Source organism: Pogona vitticeps, chromosome 11 (assembly GCF_051106095.1).
Source record: "Pogona vitticeps strain Pit_001003342236 chromosome 11, PviZW2.1, whole genome shotgun sequence".
In the NCBI taxonomy this organism is placed as follows: domain Eukaryota; kingdom Metazoa; phylum Chordata; class Lepidosauria; order Squamata; family Agamidae; genus Pogona; species Pogona vitticeps.
This window is the reverse complement of record NC_135793.1, coordinates 3,954,373-3,973,274: the sequence shown is the minus strand read 5'-3', so window position 1 is coordinate 3,973,274 and position 18,902 is coordinate 3,954,373. Positions and strand designations below refer to the sequence as shown.

Sequence of the window (18,902 nt, the reverse complement as noted above, 5' to 3'; positions counted from 1 at the left end):
AGCCCTACTGGGCTTCGGTCAAGAGGGTAGAAGGTTGGGGGGGGGGGTTGGAAGGACTGTTGGTTCTCAAAATGCCAGCTGAAGTCTAGAGAATTATTGTCCTTCTCCAGATTGACAGGCAGGGAGATAAACCACAGGGGAAGCACTGCTGCAGATAGACATTTTGATTTGTGGTGTGTGTGTGTGTGTGTGTGTGTGTGTGTGTGTGTGTGTGTGTGTGTGTGTGTGTGTGTGTGTGTGTGTGTGTGTGTGTGTGTGTGTGTGTGTGTGTGTGTGTGTGTGTGTGTGTGTGTGTGTGTGTGTGTGTGTGTGTGTGTGTGTGTGTGTGTGTGTGAGAGAGAGAGAGAGAGAGAGAGAGAGAGAGAGAGAGAGAGAGAGAGAGAGAGAGAGAGAGAGAGAGATGGCTTCAAACCTATTTCCATGCCTTCCCAGCTGGTTTCTCATCAGGAAGGTGCTTCTTCTACCTGTGTATGTCATGATGGTCCCAAGCATCTTCGGTACCCACCATTTCACTCTCCATCCTGCCTCCTCATTTCTAGCTGTTTAGTGTAGCACAGTTCACGAGACCAGGAGTGGAGCACCTGAGTCATGACTCATGGGCCTTCTTGCTGCTCAAGACGGAGAGTAGCAGCATAGAATCTGGAACCACTACTGACCCTTCAAACCGCCTGCCCTACTTCTGTGAGATCACAAGGGCCACCTTCTGTTCTTAGGTTTTGGCCCTAAAATTTCTAGGAACGGGATTTTGCTGCCATGACAACCTTCACTGACACAGATAATGTTCAGCTCTTCTCCCTCCACTGAGCTAGGTTCTGACTTTTAATGGAAGGCCAGCAAAGGCTTCCGGATAGGAGAGTGAGCCATGTCAACAACAAATGGCTACAACCAGTAATTTCAAATATTGACAGCATAATTGATAACAACAAGAAGAAAGCGAGCGGAAGATTTACCGGGAAGCCGGGAAGCCCAACTGGACCAACAGGGCCTGGTAGGCCTGGGAAACCTTTAGGACCCTGCGAATGAAAACAATGAAAATATAAAGTTGTGGGTTGTTAAATTCATCCTTTAGGCTTTCCAGAAGGATGGAGGAACATGGAAGAGAAGTCTACATGTCTTAGTTTATTGCAGTAGTTCCCAACTTTGGGTCCCCAGGTGTTCTTGGATGAAAACGCCCAGAAACCTTTACCACTATAATAATAATAGTTTATCTCACTGAGATCTTACTTTCTGGACCAGTTCAATGTCTATGTGAAGGATGGAAATCATGGGCCTCCGAAGACTGTTTCTGAAGTCCAGGAAGCTTCAAAATTTAATACTAATAATAGTGTCCCATCAAGTCTATTATGAAACATGCTCAACTTTTCTAGAGTTTTCTAAGCAAAAAATAAAATAAAATAAAATACACAGACGTGGTTTAAGATTCTCTTCTTCCAGGGAAGGGGAGGCTCTCCAAATTTTACCAGCAGTAAAAGAAAATCAATAAGAAGAGTATTTGCATATTTGTTCTCTTATAGGAGCTGCTCCACCTCACTTTAATGTCAAAAAAGGTTTGGCAACTGAACTATCACCGTCATGAAGAGGTTGCTTGCCGAATTATGTCGTAAACCACCCAGAGAGCGCTCTAGCGCTACGGGGTGGTATATATGTTGAATCAACAACATCATCTTTGGAAAAACAACATGTGTTCAAAGCAATAGCATCGCCCCGCAAAAGCCATCATAAAAAGCAGTCACATGTATAAACACATGGACAGGTTTACTTTAATAGCAATTTAGCCCAAATTCTAGAAAAAAAATACAGTGGAAACTGATGGAAAACAAACTTACCACAGCTCCGTCCAATCCAGGAAGGCCACTGTCTCCCTAAAATAAGAACCAATGCTTCTGATGAAATAAACAGCTACTAATACTGTGCAGAACAATTCTTTTTAAAATGTGTTAATCATGAGCCAAACCTGGGAGAAATGTATTTTCTATACTCCCAGAATCCCCAGCCACATTGGACACTGTCTACACTGGGTGTGGAGACTCTGGAATTCGTCATCCCCCACTCCAAATAAATTACTTCTCCAAACTCTGAAAACAGCAGCGCTTCTCCGTTAAGATGTCTCCGTCAAGATGTCACGATAACAACCTGAATAGATCATCGGCCACACTGGAAGGATCCTTCTGAAGAATTATCTCACAAAATAAAAACCAGAGGGGCATCTACGTGGTTGCTGGCCCCCCGTCCCAAACTCCTTATCAGCTCAAAAAAAAAAAAGTAAATTAAAATGAAAATTATTTTTGGCTTGGGTAGAGGGAAAACAAAAATCTGAACCCGATGTTCATGGGTTCAGTCAGTGCATAGTTGTCCTCTAGCAGCCAACACTGCAGAAGCAGAAGATGATGATCATCCTCTTGGAAATGCAGAGCTGGATGGGACCTTATGGATTACGGAGTCCAGCCACTGTCCAAGATGCCCAGTGGGGGAATCAAGCTCCCAACCTCTGTCTCCGCAGCCATATTTAACTGGTGGACATCAACCAAGGTAAGTTCATTATTTAAGCAGAATGTGTGAACATTCCTTACCTTCATTCCTTTTAAAGCTCCTTGGGCGAAAACAGGCTCACCCTTGAGGCCTTTTGAGCCAGGACGACCCTGCATATAACACATACACACATATACTGGTCAATGGTTGGTGTGTGTGTGTGTGTGTGTGTGTGTGTGTGTGTGTGTGTGTGTGTGTGTGTGTGTGTGTGTGTGTGTGTGTGTGTGTGTGTGTGTGTGTGAGAGAGAGAGAGAGAGAGAGAGAGAGAGATTGAGAGAGATCTAAACAAACAGAACATTTTAACCAAAAATCAAAGTACAATGCCCAAAGCTACACATTTGTCATCTCATGCTGCTGAGTTTTCTACCTGTTTAAAGTAAAGCATGGGAAAAGCTAGGCTTTTAATTTATGACTCATAAAAGTCTACCAGCCGGTGGCTGCCACACTGCCTGGTGGATTCTAAGGAGGGGGGGGGGACACCCAAAAGTGGCTTTCCCAGCTACTCATCCGAAGGATTCTGTCTGCCTACATTTCTTTTCTGGATGTCTTCTATCGCTTCAAGATTGCTTCCAAGGGTCCTTCTCAAAATTCACATGGTTGGTGTAAAAAGACCAGAGACATCCAGGTCTAGAACTCATCTACAAACCTCGTGGTGAGGATGGAGATCTTCCCAGCCCCAGGGTTTCCCACAAGGCCGCCCCAGAGACCTTCTCCCCCCCCCGCAGCAAAATGTTTGACACCCCTGAGGGTCAGCCTATCCAGACACCTATCAATGTGGATCGAGATGTACCGGAGGCCCTTGAGCGCCAGGAATTCCAGCCACACCGGGGACGCCAGGACCTCCGATGGTACCGTTGCAACCATCCAGACCGGGCAGTCCTCGGGGCCCTGGTTGACCAGGGTGACCCTGTAAAAAGAAAACAAGAGGGAGGACAGAGATACACACTAAAATGAGCATTTCTTTTTTAAAAAAACCCACGAATTCGTAAAAGGTTAAACTTGTTTAAACTCTCTGTGTGGTGACGTAAGCCACTATTGTAGAAAGAATCTCTCCAGGTCGACCTTTCTCCCACTGGTGGTCTCTAGAAATGTTGGGTTGCGTCATTCAATGGATTGTATCCTTCTCTGGAGTAAAACCAAGGTTTTGTTAAGTTGACAACAATCCCTTCTGATTTTTGCTTCTGTATGTATAGAACAGCATAGACAGTTTTATGCAAACCGGTGTCTCTTTGTTCCTCCTTTTGGGTGGTGTATTAAGTGGCCACCCTCGTTAGTGGAAGCTGACAGAAGCTGTGAGCCCAAAACATCTGGAGGGCTACATCTGCTCACCTCTGGTCCATTGAAAGAAGCATTCAGATAATGATGAGAAAAGACCAGAGTCCAGAGCTATTAGATTAGATTCGAAACATACTCTACTGTGGTATTCAAAAACAGGCTGGTTCTGAAGCCACTGTCATGGCTGAACTTGGAAATCAAAGTTTGAAGAGCGCACAGTGGTGCCTCGCTAGACAGTTACCCCGCATGACAGTTTTTTCACTAGACATTGACTTTTTGCAATTGCTATAGCGATTCGCAAAACACTGATTCCTATGGGGGAATTTTGCTGGACAATGTTTGGTCCCTGCTTCGCAAACCAATTTTCGCTAGACAACAATTGTGACAACTCCCTCCGTGCTCGCAAAACAAGTGTTTTCGGGACCTAAGCTTTGCAAGACAGCTATTTAAACAGCTGATCGGCGGTTTGCAAAGCGGCTTTTCTATGGCTGATCTTCGCTAGACAATGACAATTCTTCCCCATTGGAACGCATTAAACAGGTTTCAATGCATTCCAATGGGGAAATGCTTTTCGCTAGACAATGATTTCGCTAAACAGCGATTTCAGTGGAACAGATTATCATCGTCTAGCGAGGCACCACTGTATTTTTTTGCTATTTCTTATGGCAGCTTTTTTCAGAAAGGAAAATTTAAAGGCAAAATTCACCAGTAGGTGGCAGCAAGAACAACTTTTGAAGAGCCTCACTGCAGAGCAGCTTTGCCTACCCTCCAGAACCACAAAACCTATCATCCCTAGAGGGCTCCAAAGGATGGGAGTTGTGATCCAGCATGTAACTGTCCTCGAGGAGACCAAGTTTGGGAAAAGCTGACCAAGAGAATCCAATACACGCCCAGACCTAAAACACAACATTTCCTCCAGAAAACACTGGCTATTTGAAAAAAAAAGGGAGCAGGAAGTCAAAAGGAAAAAAGCTGTACAAGCCAAAATAAGAGGAAAGTGTTTATAAATGTCAGGAGAGTTCTGATAAGGTCACTGGACAAGCTGGACATTAAAGTGGAAGAAACACTATGTCTGGAAAAGCACCGTGTTATGAACAAAGTATTTTCTGTTGCTAACACAGTAAAAAAAAAAACTTAAGTTGAATACAAAAATAAGTACGCGTATCTTTCAATTCCCTCCATGTCATTTCCCCCCACACACTTAATTCTAGAAGAGGTAGCCATGTTAGTCTGTAAAAAAAAAAAATTAAAAATAAAGAAGACAAAAACATTGTGGCAATTTAAAGACTAACTGCTATATTTTAATTGTGAGCTTTCATGCACAATTCCACTTCCTCAGGCAGGAAGCAGAGTGTCTGCAAAAGCTCACATTAAAATATAGCAGTTAGTTTTTAAGGTGCCACAATATTTTTGTCTTTTTTTTCTCTCTTGAAATTCCCACGAGGGGAAAAAAAGAATTCAGTTTTTTCCCCCTTTGCCTTCAAAATTTCCAGAAATATTACATTTCTGCCTGTTTCGAGCCTAGATCCACTGGCCCATACAAGGTCCCACATCTGGTGGTGCTGCTTTCTTGAACTCCGTGACTGGATACAATCCCGTTCTTCGCCCCAACAGTTTTAAAACCAAGTGTGGGGCAGCTGAAATTTCTGCCCCCAAAAAGTAAGATTTGGCAAAACACAAAGGAATACTTAGAGGGGAAAAAATCAACTCTTGCCAGTAAAAATGCTGATTTTTCCAGTTCTTGCTGCATACGTCCTTTATCCTCCTCTCCGATTAAAAGCTAATCCTTTAAACTGGGGGGTAGGAGATCTCAAACGCTAATCTTTCCGCTTACATACTGGTCGTTGGTTTGGTAGTAAAGTATCTTCTGTCAACACAACATCCCATAATAAAATGTAAACACTGAGCTGTGACTATTCAAAGCAAACACGCGGCGTGCTTCATACATTTATGTATGGTATGCAGATTTATCGCCGAAAGCTGCCGCTATCTCGCTGGGGACTAGTAATTCAGGGGAAATGAGAATTACATCTGTGCACACAGAAATACCAGCATCAGCCCCCCCTCATGAAGATAACCCGATAACAGGATTATTGTTTATGGGCTAATATTGCCTCTCGCTTTAAATCTTCACAAATCTCTCAGGGTCGCTTTCTTAAATTAGCGGGGGAGTTTATACATGAAATGTGCGCTCTTGTGCTCAAGTCGTATCAGCCATAACCACATATCGTATTCTGATGTGGTCTTTATACATTGGAAAGGCGCGATAAACTTTGGTCTACATGCACAAAGGCATAAGGTGGTCAAAATGGACACCACATCAAGGGGAAGGTATGTTTCCTTACATTACAGGGGAGGGAAATCCCCGCAGACAGAAAAATAGCACAGAAGGTGACTCCCTGACGTGCTGGCTTTCTAACTGCAGGCCAACGTTGTTTTGGTTGTTGATTTGAAGCACAATGCTTTGTTTTGACACGGTTCCCTTCCTGACATTGTTACAGACATTTATCCCGAGGAAGATGATCAGTTTAATGCAACCTAACATGGATAGCACACAACGAAACTTTATTTTTGTTGTTTTGCCCTGAAATAAGTGCAGGGGTCCTCCCTGATCCAGACTCGGTCACCTGTACAGATATTGGGGTGATTTAAACCTTCCTCCCAGACTCTGTTACTCCTTAAATTTCTATTCCCCGCATTGGGGGGGGGGGGGGAAGAGACAAAAGGGAAGAGTGTGGACTTCCTTGCCACTAAGAATTTCTTAGCCTTACTGTGGGAGGGAGAATAAATTTCACCGGGTGGAAAACTGCCAAGGGGAAAAGATGTAGGCCATAGTTCAAAGTAGAATTTAGCCAGCGTCTTTGGGTCGGAGTCCCAAGTCTGGTACCAAGTCCCAAGTCCCTATTAAAAATAAGCTTTTCCCCCAGAAAAAAAAAGGGAAGGGTGGGTGGGTTACCGACTTGCAAGTCATTTTAAAAAAAAAACACCAACCCAAGCCAAGTCACCTGTTCGACTGGTTCAACTTGACAGAGTCCCGCACCTCGAGCCCCCATCCATGATTTTAGCGGCATATTAATGCACTCATGGGGTTTAACCATAAGTTCCTTCCAAGGCAGCAGGGTTTGCTTCGGAGTAGACCTATGCACTGGCCTGTGCCCTTTTGATGCAACAATGCCTTCTTCTACAACCACTCGAGAAACACAGAAAGGGTAGGGGAGGGAAGAGCCAGACGGAATAAAGGACAAATGTACGGCTGATTCAATAAGCCGCTTTGTATATTATTAGGGCTGAGTTTCCCCTTCTGGCGAGTGCCAGATCCTGCCTTTTAAAAAAGCTCAAGTTAAAAAAGAAAAGAATCAAATACACTAAACAGAGCGGATAGAAGCCATTCCAGGCACTGTCTCACCGAAATGTTTCCATTGAGCTGGCCTTGTATATTCAGCTGAAATGGTATAAATTCGTACTGCGCTCTGTTTCCAAACTTCTGAACCTTGTTCCATGGGAAAAACTAAACACAGGGGCTGGGGGTGGGCCATTTAAGGGCCACTTCTCCCGTACATCTGCGGTTAACAGTTCATAAACACAAGCGGAGGCAGCTGCTGCCAAGACCTTTCATCGGCCCAGCTGCAACAACACGAAAAGCCGGCAACTTACCTGGCGGTCAACATTTCCTGCATGACCCTTGCTAGCTCCTTTCTCCTCTGCAATTTTTTCCCCCAGCCTCTTAAAGACAGACCCCACTGGGTTCCGCTGCCCTGATGCAAATGATCCACGCAACAGGCCATAAAAACGGGAAGAAATCCACTACGTTTCAGGCCCTGATATCAGTGGCCGGCTTTCCGATTCCAATCTCCAAAGAGCTTGGGAGTGGATGACCTGAAAGGCTGCCTTCTTCTCCAAGCAGTGACCATCTGAAATTTAATTTTCCCTTGCAGATCCTGTTCTGAGCCCCCCTCTCTTTCGGCTACCACGTGCACTTGCCTACCAGAGACTGGGATGTTTGGGTCACAGAACCCCAGAGAGTGAAGAGACTTCCCAAAGAGACTTCCCTGTGATCTTCTAAAGAATCAAGTGAGCACCTCTGAAGTAAGAGTGGGACTACTAGACCATGGGAAAAATGTGAATGGCTCTGCTGTGAAGTCACACCTGGGATGTCAGGTTTCCCTTGGGGAATTCACTTTAGCTTAACCACACAGGAGTCAGAAGAGAGAAAAAGAGGGAAACTGGTGAAACAGCCTTGTTTGCAGCTTGTTAAGGTAGCTTTGCTTCAGCCATGGGCATGGCTATAGCAGAGCTACCTTAACAAGCTGCAAAGCTGATTGATATTTTTTCCTCTCTCTCTCTCTGCTGACTCCTCACTCCCCCCCCCCGGTCCACGGCCCCTAGATACTCTAGCACTAGTGCACCAAGCCTTTAATAATAATAATAATAATAATAATAATAATAATAATAATAATAATAATAATAATAATAATAATAATAATAATAATAATAATAATAAGAAGAAGAAGAAGAAGAAGACGAAGACGAAGACGAAGACGAAGAAGAAGAAGAAGAAGAAGAAGAAGAAGAAGAAGAAGAAGAAAGGCAATTCTGCCAGGCCTGTTAGATTATAAGAGATACCTTCTCTGTCTTGACTTCCCCACAGATCTGTGCTTAATCTGTAGCTAAAATGTTTACAGATAACATTCACTTAAATACTTAAAATGCAATGGGACTTACAGGAACACCATATATCCCCTGAAATCCAGGAACCCCCATTGGGCCCTAAAAGAATAAAAACAGCACAGTTAAAGTTTCATCTTATCTGCAGTTCTGATCCCCTTAAGCAACATATGCTAGTTTAGAAGGCATGGGGGTTTATAAGCAAAGATGGCCTCTCCACCTCAAACCTCATAATCTTATTTATTGCAACTATGCCCTGCTTATCAACCCTGATTAGCTTCTGCTGCATAATCAAGGATAAGTTGCTATATGTGGAATTTTAAAGACCAACATGTTTTGTGTGGCGTAAACTTTCATGGACTGTAAGCCCGCCTCATGGGATCCGACCGGCCTTCTGATGAAATGGAACGGCAATGTGCGAATAGGCACGTAGATGTATCTTGTTCATCTCCAAGGTTTCATAAGACCCCCCTCCTGCTTTTACTACAACCAATTGATGTAGCTGCCCCCACCCCTAAACCCCAATGTTGTATAAACCCGGGTGGTCTTTTCTGCCTGATGGAAGCTGTCTGAAGATACGTTCCAGTCCTCTCAAGAGGATGATAGAAGGAGGAGGCGCAGCTGGATTTATGGGCTGGCAGACGATAAGAACGCCTACAGAGAACTTCTGTTGAACAGGCAGCATCTTCTGGACCCCATCTGCAATTAATATGGTGCAACTTCTACTGAGAATGAACACATTAAAAAAACTCGAGTTCTCGAGGGAGAATCTGTGGACCTGTTTTGTCTTTGTGGTTTGAAAACCTGTTTTTCACAGCCTCTTTCTCCACCCCAGGGAAGAGTGATATATAGCTGCCTCCAGAGTCGAATGTTCGTGGACCTCGGCAACCGGGGATAAAATTCGAAGCTGGGGCTCCCAAGTGTGAAGCTCAAGACTTCTGGATTAGCGGAGATGATGCGGTTCTCGGCTACCCTCCCCGTATTTCCATGGTCCCTCTGAGCTTTGCCGTCTTCACAACAGCTGAAGCTGGGGAGTGTGGGATGCCTTTCCCAGCAGCGGTGGTTGTTTTGTGATCCCTGTTATAACTATTTCAGCTTGGTCTTGAAAGGACGATGAAGAGCCATTAGCTTCACAAAAGCCCTGTTTCTGGCAGAGCTGAAAACAAGTAGGAGTGGTTTGTCGAAACGGACAAACGCAGTGGCCTCCGGTTTTGTACTTTCTGTGGGATATACCTAAGGCGACTGTGATCACGTGCATGTGCACGTCAATGAATTTCTTTCTGAGTTTTGTCCCTGTGAGCTAGGTGTAAGAGATCCATAACACTGCCCAGAATGGTTATAATTCTAACGTTCTGCTGTTGTTCTGCTCTTCTTGTTGGGATTTTTAAAAAATCAGAGGTTCTTTTAAAGCAGTGGCTCCCAACCTTGGGTGCCCGGATGTTTCTTGGACTAAAACTCCCAGAAGCTTTCATCACTCACTGTGCTGGCCAGGATTTCTGGGAGTTGTAGTCCAAGAACATCTGGGGACCCAAAGTTGGGAACCATGGCTGTAACCTAAGACAATAAAGGGTAGCATCTTGTGCAAATCTGAGCCCCCTTAGCCATTGCCAAAAGCCACCAAAGAGGAATCTAACTTTACCTGTGGGGTGACTTAGAGCCACGCAGGAACTCACCTTATCTCCCTTGGGTCCGGATGGACCTGGAGTGCCCGGCGTCCCTTTCTCCCCCTTTGGCCCCCTCAAGCCTTCGGGCCCAGTGAATCCTGGGGCACCCATCTGTCCTTGGTTCCCAATTGGTCCTGGACGACCCTAAAAGAAAGGAAGGAAGAATTCCATCTTTCACTCCTTTGCCAACATATCATCCAGAGTAGACCCATTCTAGATGGGCAGTATATAAATCTAATAAATACATAAAATAAATAAATCATCCGGTTCACTCTCAACATATTTCATTCCTACAGTCTGATGGTCGTCAAAGTTTTGGAACTTTTGATGGAAGTGCACACTTTGGTACAATTGAATTAATTAAATCATGGTTATCGTCACAGGGATCTTGTAGTATCTCCTCATAGCAATTTGTCCAATTTATTTTTCTTTCTTTCTTTTTAGCCATAGCAAAAGGGGGGAAAAGTGAATTTAAATGTGGTTCATTTTCCATTATAGGGTGAAAAGGTGTCTCATGACAACAGTTGCCTCTTCAGTCCTCTCATTTCTTTCTTTCTTTAACTACGTTTTTTATCCCAGCTTTCCGTCGAAAGACGGCAGAGAAATGCGAGGTAAAGCAAGTTCAAAACGAATTTAAAACCTATTTAAAACAATGCAGACAATAAAACATTGAAATTGTCACCATGCTAAAACTGATTTGACTACTGGCTAAACAGATGACTTCGATTTTTTTTAATCTTTCCAAATTGGGTGGGGAGTCTTATATATAGCAAGAAGAGATGCTCACGGGAGATTCCTTCTCTCCCTCAAGGTGGACAACAGGCAAAAAAAGCACCATTTTTTTTTTTACTTTTCCAACCGTGCCTGTCAATACCAGGGGCTGAGCCTTCTGCGTGCAAATCATGTGCTCAAAGCATGGAGCTCCACTCCTTAGTTCTGTCCCAACCTAAGCGCATACTTGCTGCATCACATGACCTAAAGCTGATTTAAATGTGCCAAGATTTCGGTCCGTGTCTGAGACATGAATTCTCCGTCCAATTAACTGCCAGAAGCCCTTCTGCAAATAGAAGCACCTCATCACAACCGAATGTCTTTATACCGATGAAGACGACAACAGATCTCCTCTCTAAGGAAGGAGATTTCAAACATTGGTCATCATGATCAGTGGTGTAATTAAAACACACAGAAAGGCGGGCGAATGCACAGATGCAAAACTAGGTAAAACTTCAGGGGGCACAGTTTAAAGGGGAGGGAATATAACTGATTTCCTTTCCAGGTGTTAAAGTTCAGATATTACCTTCATGACCATCCCGATTTCAAGGTAAACGCTTGACAAGATTAATTTGATACATGGTGCAATTAAATAATTTAACCAGATGTGCAAAGCGTGTATCTCTTAGGGTGAGGGAAAACAGAGCTGCGATGGTTCATAGTTTCCTGGATCAGTATCTTGGGTGTTTAAAGTGAAATTTATTGAATATTGGGTCCCTGTGCATCCATTTTTATGTGCCCTTTCTCAGCCACATCCAATGGGTTTTTTATTTGTTTTGATTAACAATCTTGATTGCTTTTCTATGCTATTTTATTGTAAGCCGCCCAGAGTAGACGTAGTCTAAACAAGTGGGGTAGAAATTTAATTAATAAATAAAATAAATAAAATTAATTTTCTGCCCACGAAGGTCCCAAATCTTGGCAACACCAACAGCAGCTGTCAAGATGGTCTACACGCAGTGGTCCCCAACCTTGGGCCTCCAGATGTTCTTGGACTTCAACTCTCAGAAATCCTGGCCAGCAGAGGTGGTGGTGAAGGCTTCTGGGAGTTGTAGGCTAATAACATCTGGAAGCCCAAGGTTGGGGACCACAGGTCTACAGGATACCTGACGTGGATAACTGAATGAGAAAAGGAGTCCATTTCTGAAATTCTCTTGCATGGGGTCACTTTGTGAATGGTCTCCTGTAGACCATCTTGACGGCTGCCCGGGTAGCCATATCAAATCTTCTGTACCTTCCTTTCACACAACCCAATGAGGACGAAGCATGCTTTCACTGGAGGCACAACTGCTTTGAGCAGCAGCAAAGGGCATCATCCACTAGGCACATCCTAGACTGGCCCTTCCCACACTCGGCACCTGCAGATACTAAATGCCTGAGCAGGGGGTTAAAGCCTTATCCCCCCCCAATAATCCATTAATAAGGTCCACATATTCACAAACCCCAAAGATAATGCGCACCGGGCTTTCCTCCAAACATTTATGCAACCGGAGAAGCTGGAAGCTGTTCACTGCCTAGAAATAAAATCTTAATCGCGTTGGGCTAGCCTTCGGTTGAGAAAGCAAATCTTGCCATGTGCCTCGTTGAACTGTTTGGGGCTCCTGAGGTAATAAAGATAATTACTAGCACCCCTGTCATAGTTGGAAGATTGGCTGGGCGTAGAGGTTGTTGACCGTGGTTTAAGGCAATGGCTTCTCTTTATTCTAGAGATGGAAAAAATATTCTTGCCAGACAAACTCATGGACTTCAAAGGACTTAAATAAAATTCATAAGAATTAAATTATCATGGCTTAATCATATTATGAGGGAGATTATCTAAGGGTGTTTCTGGAGCAAAGGACACTGGGTAAATTCAGAACTTTGTTGTGTGTGAAGGAATGAAAGGACTGAGTCGTTTCTACCTTCCAAACCTTCCTGGGAATTAGGACACAGAGCCCGTGCTTAATTTCTCGAGGAGAAAGCTCCTCAAAACTACCTGTGCTCCATTTTGGAAAACGGCTGGATGCAATTTTTACCTTGCACACCAGCCTCGTACGATCATACAGTGCCTTCAGAATCACTGAACCAAAAAAAGCTCTGATGTCATGAATTCCAGCTTTCTGTCATTCCAGGTCACACATACATGGTAGATTAAATACATTCTTTGTAGCTTCGCGTTCTTTTTCTGTTACTCGGAAAGTAAGAGCCAATGGCCCTGATCTAGATCACAGCAAGCACAAGGAAGGGTAGAACTAGGCAAGGCTTAGAGATGTACCATATTTTTCCGTGTATAAGACGCCCCCATGTATAAGACACCCTCCACTTTTCTAACCCAAAATTAAGAAATCTAAGTGGGGATTAGCAAGTGTAGGGGGAAAGGGATCAAAGCGCTGCAGGTTCACTTTGATCCCTGCTTTCCCTTCCACTTGTTTTTGTTCTCTCCTCAGCTTGCTTCCATGTATAAGATGACCCTCAAGATTTTAGACACAAGTATAGTCTTATACATGGAAAAATACAGTATACAAACAGAACCAGCCCTCCAGGGAGATATAAAAAGGGCAACACATTCCCATTCCATTCCCCTTACTATCTTGTGTGGGTAGAGGACCGGGAAGAGGAATGGTTAAATCTGAGCCTGATGGGGGCAAGTTTTAGACCTCCCTTTCTGCCACATGCTGGCCCTGATCTAGATTTGGGTTACACATCATTCTTGTAGAGCAAAAAACAAAAAAAGGTGGGGGTGTCATGTCCTCCATACATCTCCTCCCTTGGAGTGCAACACCTGTTCACCACATTGCTTTTCTGTGAGCTTATAACAATTCGGAGGAAAGGACGAATCCAATATCATTCGATACAGAAGAATTTTTGGGATCCATAGTTTATTGACTAAAGGCTCTTTTGATTAAAAAAAAATAATTTACTTCATTTATACCCAGCCTTTCCTCAAATAAAGAATCCTATAGAGGTGCACAGCCGTTTTTAAAAATAGATGTATAAAACCCCAATAAATCAAGACATGATCATTAATTGGCCTGTAATCTCTTGATTACCACAGTCTGCCTCTTTTCTTTTAGCATTACATTTGTTTCTATTTTGTACTTCAAGACGGGGAGCACAAACGTATAAAATTCCACCCTCCCTTTAACATGCACTATGGGAATACAACTTTGAACACAACTGCAGCATGACTTTCATTATAGGTCATGATGTATTCCTTCTGCCTGTCAATTCTCCATGTTCACAACAAACTCCCTAAAACTTTCATTGTCCCTTTTTCACTCTTGTTTACAATGATTGTTTTTGTCCAATCACGAATCGGAAATTTTAATATTCCCAAGAGAGAACAATAGAGCAAAAGAGAGGGAAATTATTATATCCTCTGTAGATAATTGCATTAAATAAATGTCAGCCCAAGTATTGGCAGAACATTTTCCTGCACAAATTTAAAGTGTTTCCAGCTGATGTGTCTGGATAGCATGGAAAACAGTGGAAGAGAAATCTGGAAGATTCTGGTATGAACTGAACTTTCAACTTGGCTACCTTCTTGATAGGTGGCCTTAGGGAAGTTACTTTCAGGCCTCGGGCCCACAGTGGCTGAGCATTCTCGGACTTCTGTTTACATTATGATGTTACACTAGAAATATAAAAACAACAAAAACATTTGTGTGCCATCAAGTCGATTCTGATACAGTATATGTTGACCCTTTCCAGGATTTTCCAGATAAGAGAATACTCAGAAGTGCTTTACCCTTCCCTTCCTCTAGGGGCAACTTTGGGACTGTGCAGCTGGCCCAAGGCTACCCAGGCTGGCTCTTTCTCCCAGGAGGCAGAGCGGGGGAACTGAACCCCCAACCTCTTGTTCTGCAGTCAGAGACCTAACCACTGAGTTATCCAGCCAGTTAAAGGTAACAATACGAGGTGATACCCAAACCCTTACAAGATTTTGTGGAATAATTATAAGAACCTCTTTGGGATGTGCTCTGAATACTTCTATAAACTGCTATACAAATGTATGCTTCAATGACTATTCTTGATGTTGACCAACAATGGCCCTAGCCACTTATGCACCACCAACTATTACTGCTGCTGCTGCTACTACTACTATTACTACAGTATTACTCTACCAAGATATATAATAATACAAACAATAACAATGAACCTAAAGAGCCAGGTGTGGATATTTTGGCTGTTGCCAGGGAGAGAATTATGTACAGTATTACAAACTTTCAAGTGGTACAAAGAGACAAAGGGAGGTGACCGAATCTGCTCCCTTTTCCCAATGAGACAAATTTGGCAATTTAGCCCAGACCTATGCAAAATTTGACACCTGCATTTCGATCCTCTGTGGCTTGCAGACAAGTGAGGGCTCAGCTCCCACGCGTTGCCTTTCCTTCCTGCGGAGAACGCGGCGTGCAGGGGAAACACCACCCTTAAGCCCTGCCAAGTTTAGCTGTGCAGTTTTGTGGGGCCACTCGGCCTCGTGTGCACAATCGCCTCCCTCTCCCTGCAGGAAATGGGTGGGAAGGGTCTCCCCATCCCAGGAACAAGTGGCGGCATAGGCTCCATGTGGATCATCCCCCCCCCCGTCCCCAAGCCGCTCTGTGCCACCCGCGAGGATCAAACCAAGCAGGGTCAAATGAGCCTAAGCGACATCAGAGGCAAGGGGGGGGGAATGGCTCAAGGCCTGCCGGAATGCAGATAACTTGCAATTATACAAGATCCCATTCATGGATTGTCAGATTAGCAGAGAGGCTGGTGCACATTCGTTGCCTCTGGTTCGTGGAGAGCAGGAGTGAGCTCGGCACAGATGGTCTGGAATGAGAAGAACTAGAGAAATGTCTGGCATTTGCCCTTTGTTCCTAAGAAGCCCCGGTTTCCAAATACACAGCACTTCTTCTCAAAAGGGGCTTGCGGGATAACAGCAACGCGGCAGGGATTTCGCAACATCAGCACCGCTGGGTACCGTGCTTGTCTTAACTCCATCTTAAGCAGACGCGTCTTTCTCACCTGACCAGGAAACCACCCCTCCTGCCACTGCGCAGTGTATCACATCAGCTGTAAAACCGTAGCATATATTAAGGACGGGGAATTAAGGCGAAAAGTCATGCAGACGCTCTGGCTTGGCTTTTCCCTAGCTTCAGCTCCCATTATCCACAACATTGCTCGAAGTGGCTTGAGGCTTATGGGAGCTGTAGTTGAAGACATCTGAAGACTGGCCTCATTTGTAGCAAAACGCCTTTTTCACAGTGCCCGTTCGTTAGGCTTTTGGGTCTTAACTAGAGATGAGGGTATTCGTATACAATTACGAATAGCCCTGCACAGTGGCGTTAATGAGGGTCCAGCCCCATGGGGCTGGACGATCCACTCAGCAATCCGCCACAGACGCGGACGGCACCATTCTACGAATGGTTCCGCAGCGCGCAATACGCTTGCCATTTTTCGACCTTGGAGCGAGGCTTTTTCTCCCGCCTCCTGCCAGGAGTGGCGAGCAGATCGCCATTGGTAGAATCGCACCGTCCGTGTCCAGGTTGGATCGGTGGGTGGACCATCCGCCCCCATGGGGCTGGACCCTGTGCGGGGATATTCGTATATGAATATAAATACCTCCATCTCTAGTCTTAACCTCAGAGGGTCAGAGAGAGAGAGAGCGGCTACCTGATCCAAAACACTGTGTCTACAACAAAAAGAAATTATTCCGCATCCTAATTTTTTAAAAAGGTAACAGAGGGATGTGCCAAGATTAAATAGCCCTGGGGAAATCTTGTAATTATAGTTCCTGTCTGATAGGGGAAAAATCAGAATTAAATGTAACCGTAGGAAAGTCAAGATTGTAGACAGTTGGATAAGGTATCTCAGGCCAACTGTGTGAGTTCAGGAGAGTCCGGACATGGGTTTAACCCCGCGAAGCCTTTCAAGGTCTTCTCTAGCGGAAGGAGACACTGAAAACGCACGTCTGCAAAACTGGACTGTAACTGAAGGGGGCTGAAATGCCACATCGGCGGATGAACACAGGCGCGAACAGAAACCGGCTGCTTACAGAGTGATCGGAAATCTCAAGGACAAATCGCTCCCGTCAGTGGGCAACCCACACGTAACGGCGACGGTCTGCTCATGTTATTGGTTTTTAAAAAGGTTATTACCAGTGGCGTCGACGTTTGACATCACATCTCAGTGCACAAGAGGAGAAGAAGGCTACTGAAGGAGATAAAAGTTGCTTTTCTTAGCTGGATACCACCACCCCTTCACTCCCCCTCTCCCATCTACAATATGGCAGGGGAAACCTGGTGTTTTTACGTAGATTCTCACCCATGGGCTCAGGATTCCTGCTGCCTTCTCCGGAGGGCTCTCGCCCAGCGAATATGGACATGGGGAAAGTTTGGGCCCCCATCCAGCACGCCTTGACGGCTGGCTTCCCAGGGAGGCCCACCTCACCTTTTAAAAGCTGCTCCCTCACCAAGCTCGGATGCCAAGCCCCTCTTTTCTCCTGGTATTCAGACTTTTAACCGTGCCAGCTCTGCTTGCCAGAGCCCAGCAAAGCCTTTTATGGTCCTGCACAGCGCAGGAGGGGGAAAAAAAAAATCAAAGATGCCTGCTGTACTCCAGCGCTGCTGAGAGGTCATCGAAACCCACTCGATCATTCCCGGAGCCAAATTGCTCACGAGAGACTATGTTTTAAAAGTATAATTAAAAAAGGCTTGGGGAGCTGAATAAGTTGACAGGAAAAAATGGTACCCGGGAACGTCCTGCCAACTCCTCCCGCCCGCCGGAGGACGCTTTTTATAACTTTCCCCCCCTTTTTCCTCTGCTCTCTTTCATCCCATTGCTGTCCAAGTCATGTCCTCTCTCTCTTGTTCTCTCTCAAAGGCTCATTCTTTCTGGGACGTTGTTCGCCATCTGACTTATGGCGACCCGATGAACAAACGCTCTCCAAAATGTTCCGCCTTCAACAGCCCTGGCTCAGCTCTTACAGACTCAAATCGGTGGTTCCTTTAGGGAACGAGTCCATCTCGTATTTGGTCCTCCTCTTTTCCTGCTGACTTCAACTTTTCCTAGCATGATCGTCTCTCCCAGAGTATCCTGCCTTCTCATGACGTGTCCCAAATATAGGACAGCCTCAGTGTCAACACTTTTGCCTGCAGAGAAAGTTCAGGCTTGATCTAGGACCCGCTTGTTCATCTTTCTGGCCCTCCAGAGAATCTATGAAGCCACCCCCCCGCCCCACATTTCAAATGAATCATTTTTCCTCCCCGTCAGCTTTCTTCACTGCCCAGCAAATAACAGAATGGAAAACTATCGGACCAGCACAAGCAGTAACCATGCTGTCTGGGAGCTGGAGCCCCCCCGCCCCCCCAAAGTAACTTTTATAAGGCAAATGGGATTCCACCCTGTTAATGAGAAATAAGGCTTGAAACGCAAACAGGCACACTGTTGTCCAAAGGCTAAACAATCAGCAAACCAGGAAACCATCCATGCCATTATTTAGGTCATGGGCTGTGGACACTTTTGCCCTTAAAGCAGATACAACAATGACTGAATGTCAACCGGCCAACAATCCTGTCCATATTTCACGGGTGTTAACGAGAGCTCCCTTAGCAGAGAATTCCAAGGATCTCTCTAAACTACAAATCCCAGCAGTCCATGACAGTTTAACAAAAATCACGTGCTGGCTTAGACCCCTTTTCAGGGTTTTCCAGGTACAGTACAGAAGACACAGACGTATTTGACCCTTTCTTTCCTCTGTGGCAACCTTGGGACGGTGCAGCTGGCCCAAGACTACCCAGGCTGGCTCTTTCTCCCAGGAGGCACATAGTCCACAGCTTTAAGTGCTGCTGTCTGCAACAATCAAAAACCTCCAAACCCTCGCCTTTGAGTCACCACGGCTCTTCTGTTTCAGGGCAGGCCACATTGTCCCTACAACATATGCTTAGGATGATTATGTGGAGGTAAGCCCTAGTTTCATGTGGGTTTTCGTCCCAGGACTTGCACACCAAACATCAGGTCTCGCACTCTGCAAGCACG

The 18,902-nt window shown here is 44.9% G+C and overlaps 1 protein-coding gene across 2 annotated transcripts in view; it reads right to left on the bottom strand.

The window, feature by feature from the left end:
- COL4A6 (collagen type IV alpha 6 chain) overlaps positions 1-18,902 on the bottom strand; it is a 123,043-nt gene that overhangs the window by 40,086 nt on the left and 64,055 nt on the right. For both annotated transcript variants that reach the window (XM_072981252.2, XM_072981253.2), the window contains exons 4-9: positions 10,143-10,277; positions 8,527-8,571; positions 3,320-3,436; positions 2,571-2,639; positions 1,827-1,862; positions 951-1,013 (exon numbers count right to left, since the gene is read on the bottom strand). In XM_072981252.2, the coding sequence (XP_072837353.2) occupies positions 951-1,013; positions 1,827-1,862; positions 2,571-2,639; positions 3,320-3,436; positions 8,527-8,571; positions 10,143-10,277 (465 nt within the window). The remainder of the gene's footprint in view (positions 1-950; positions 1,014-1,826; positions 1,863-2,570; positions 2,640-3,319; positions 3,437-8,526; positions 8,572-10,142; positions 10,278-18,902) is intronic.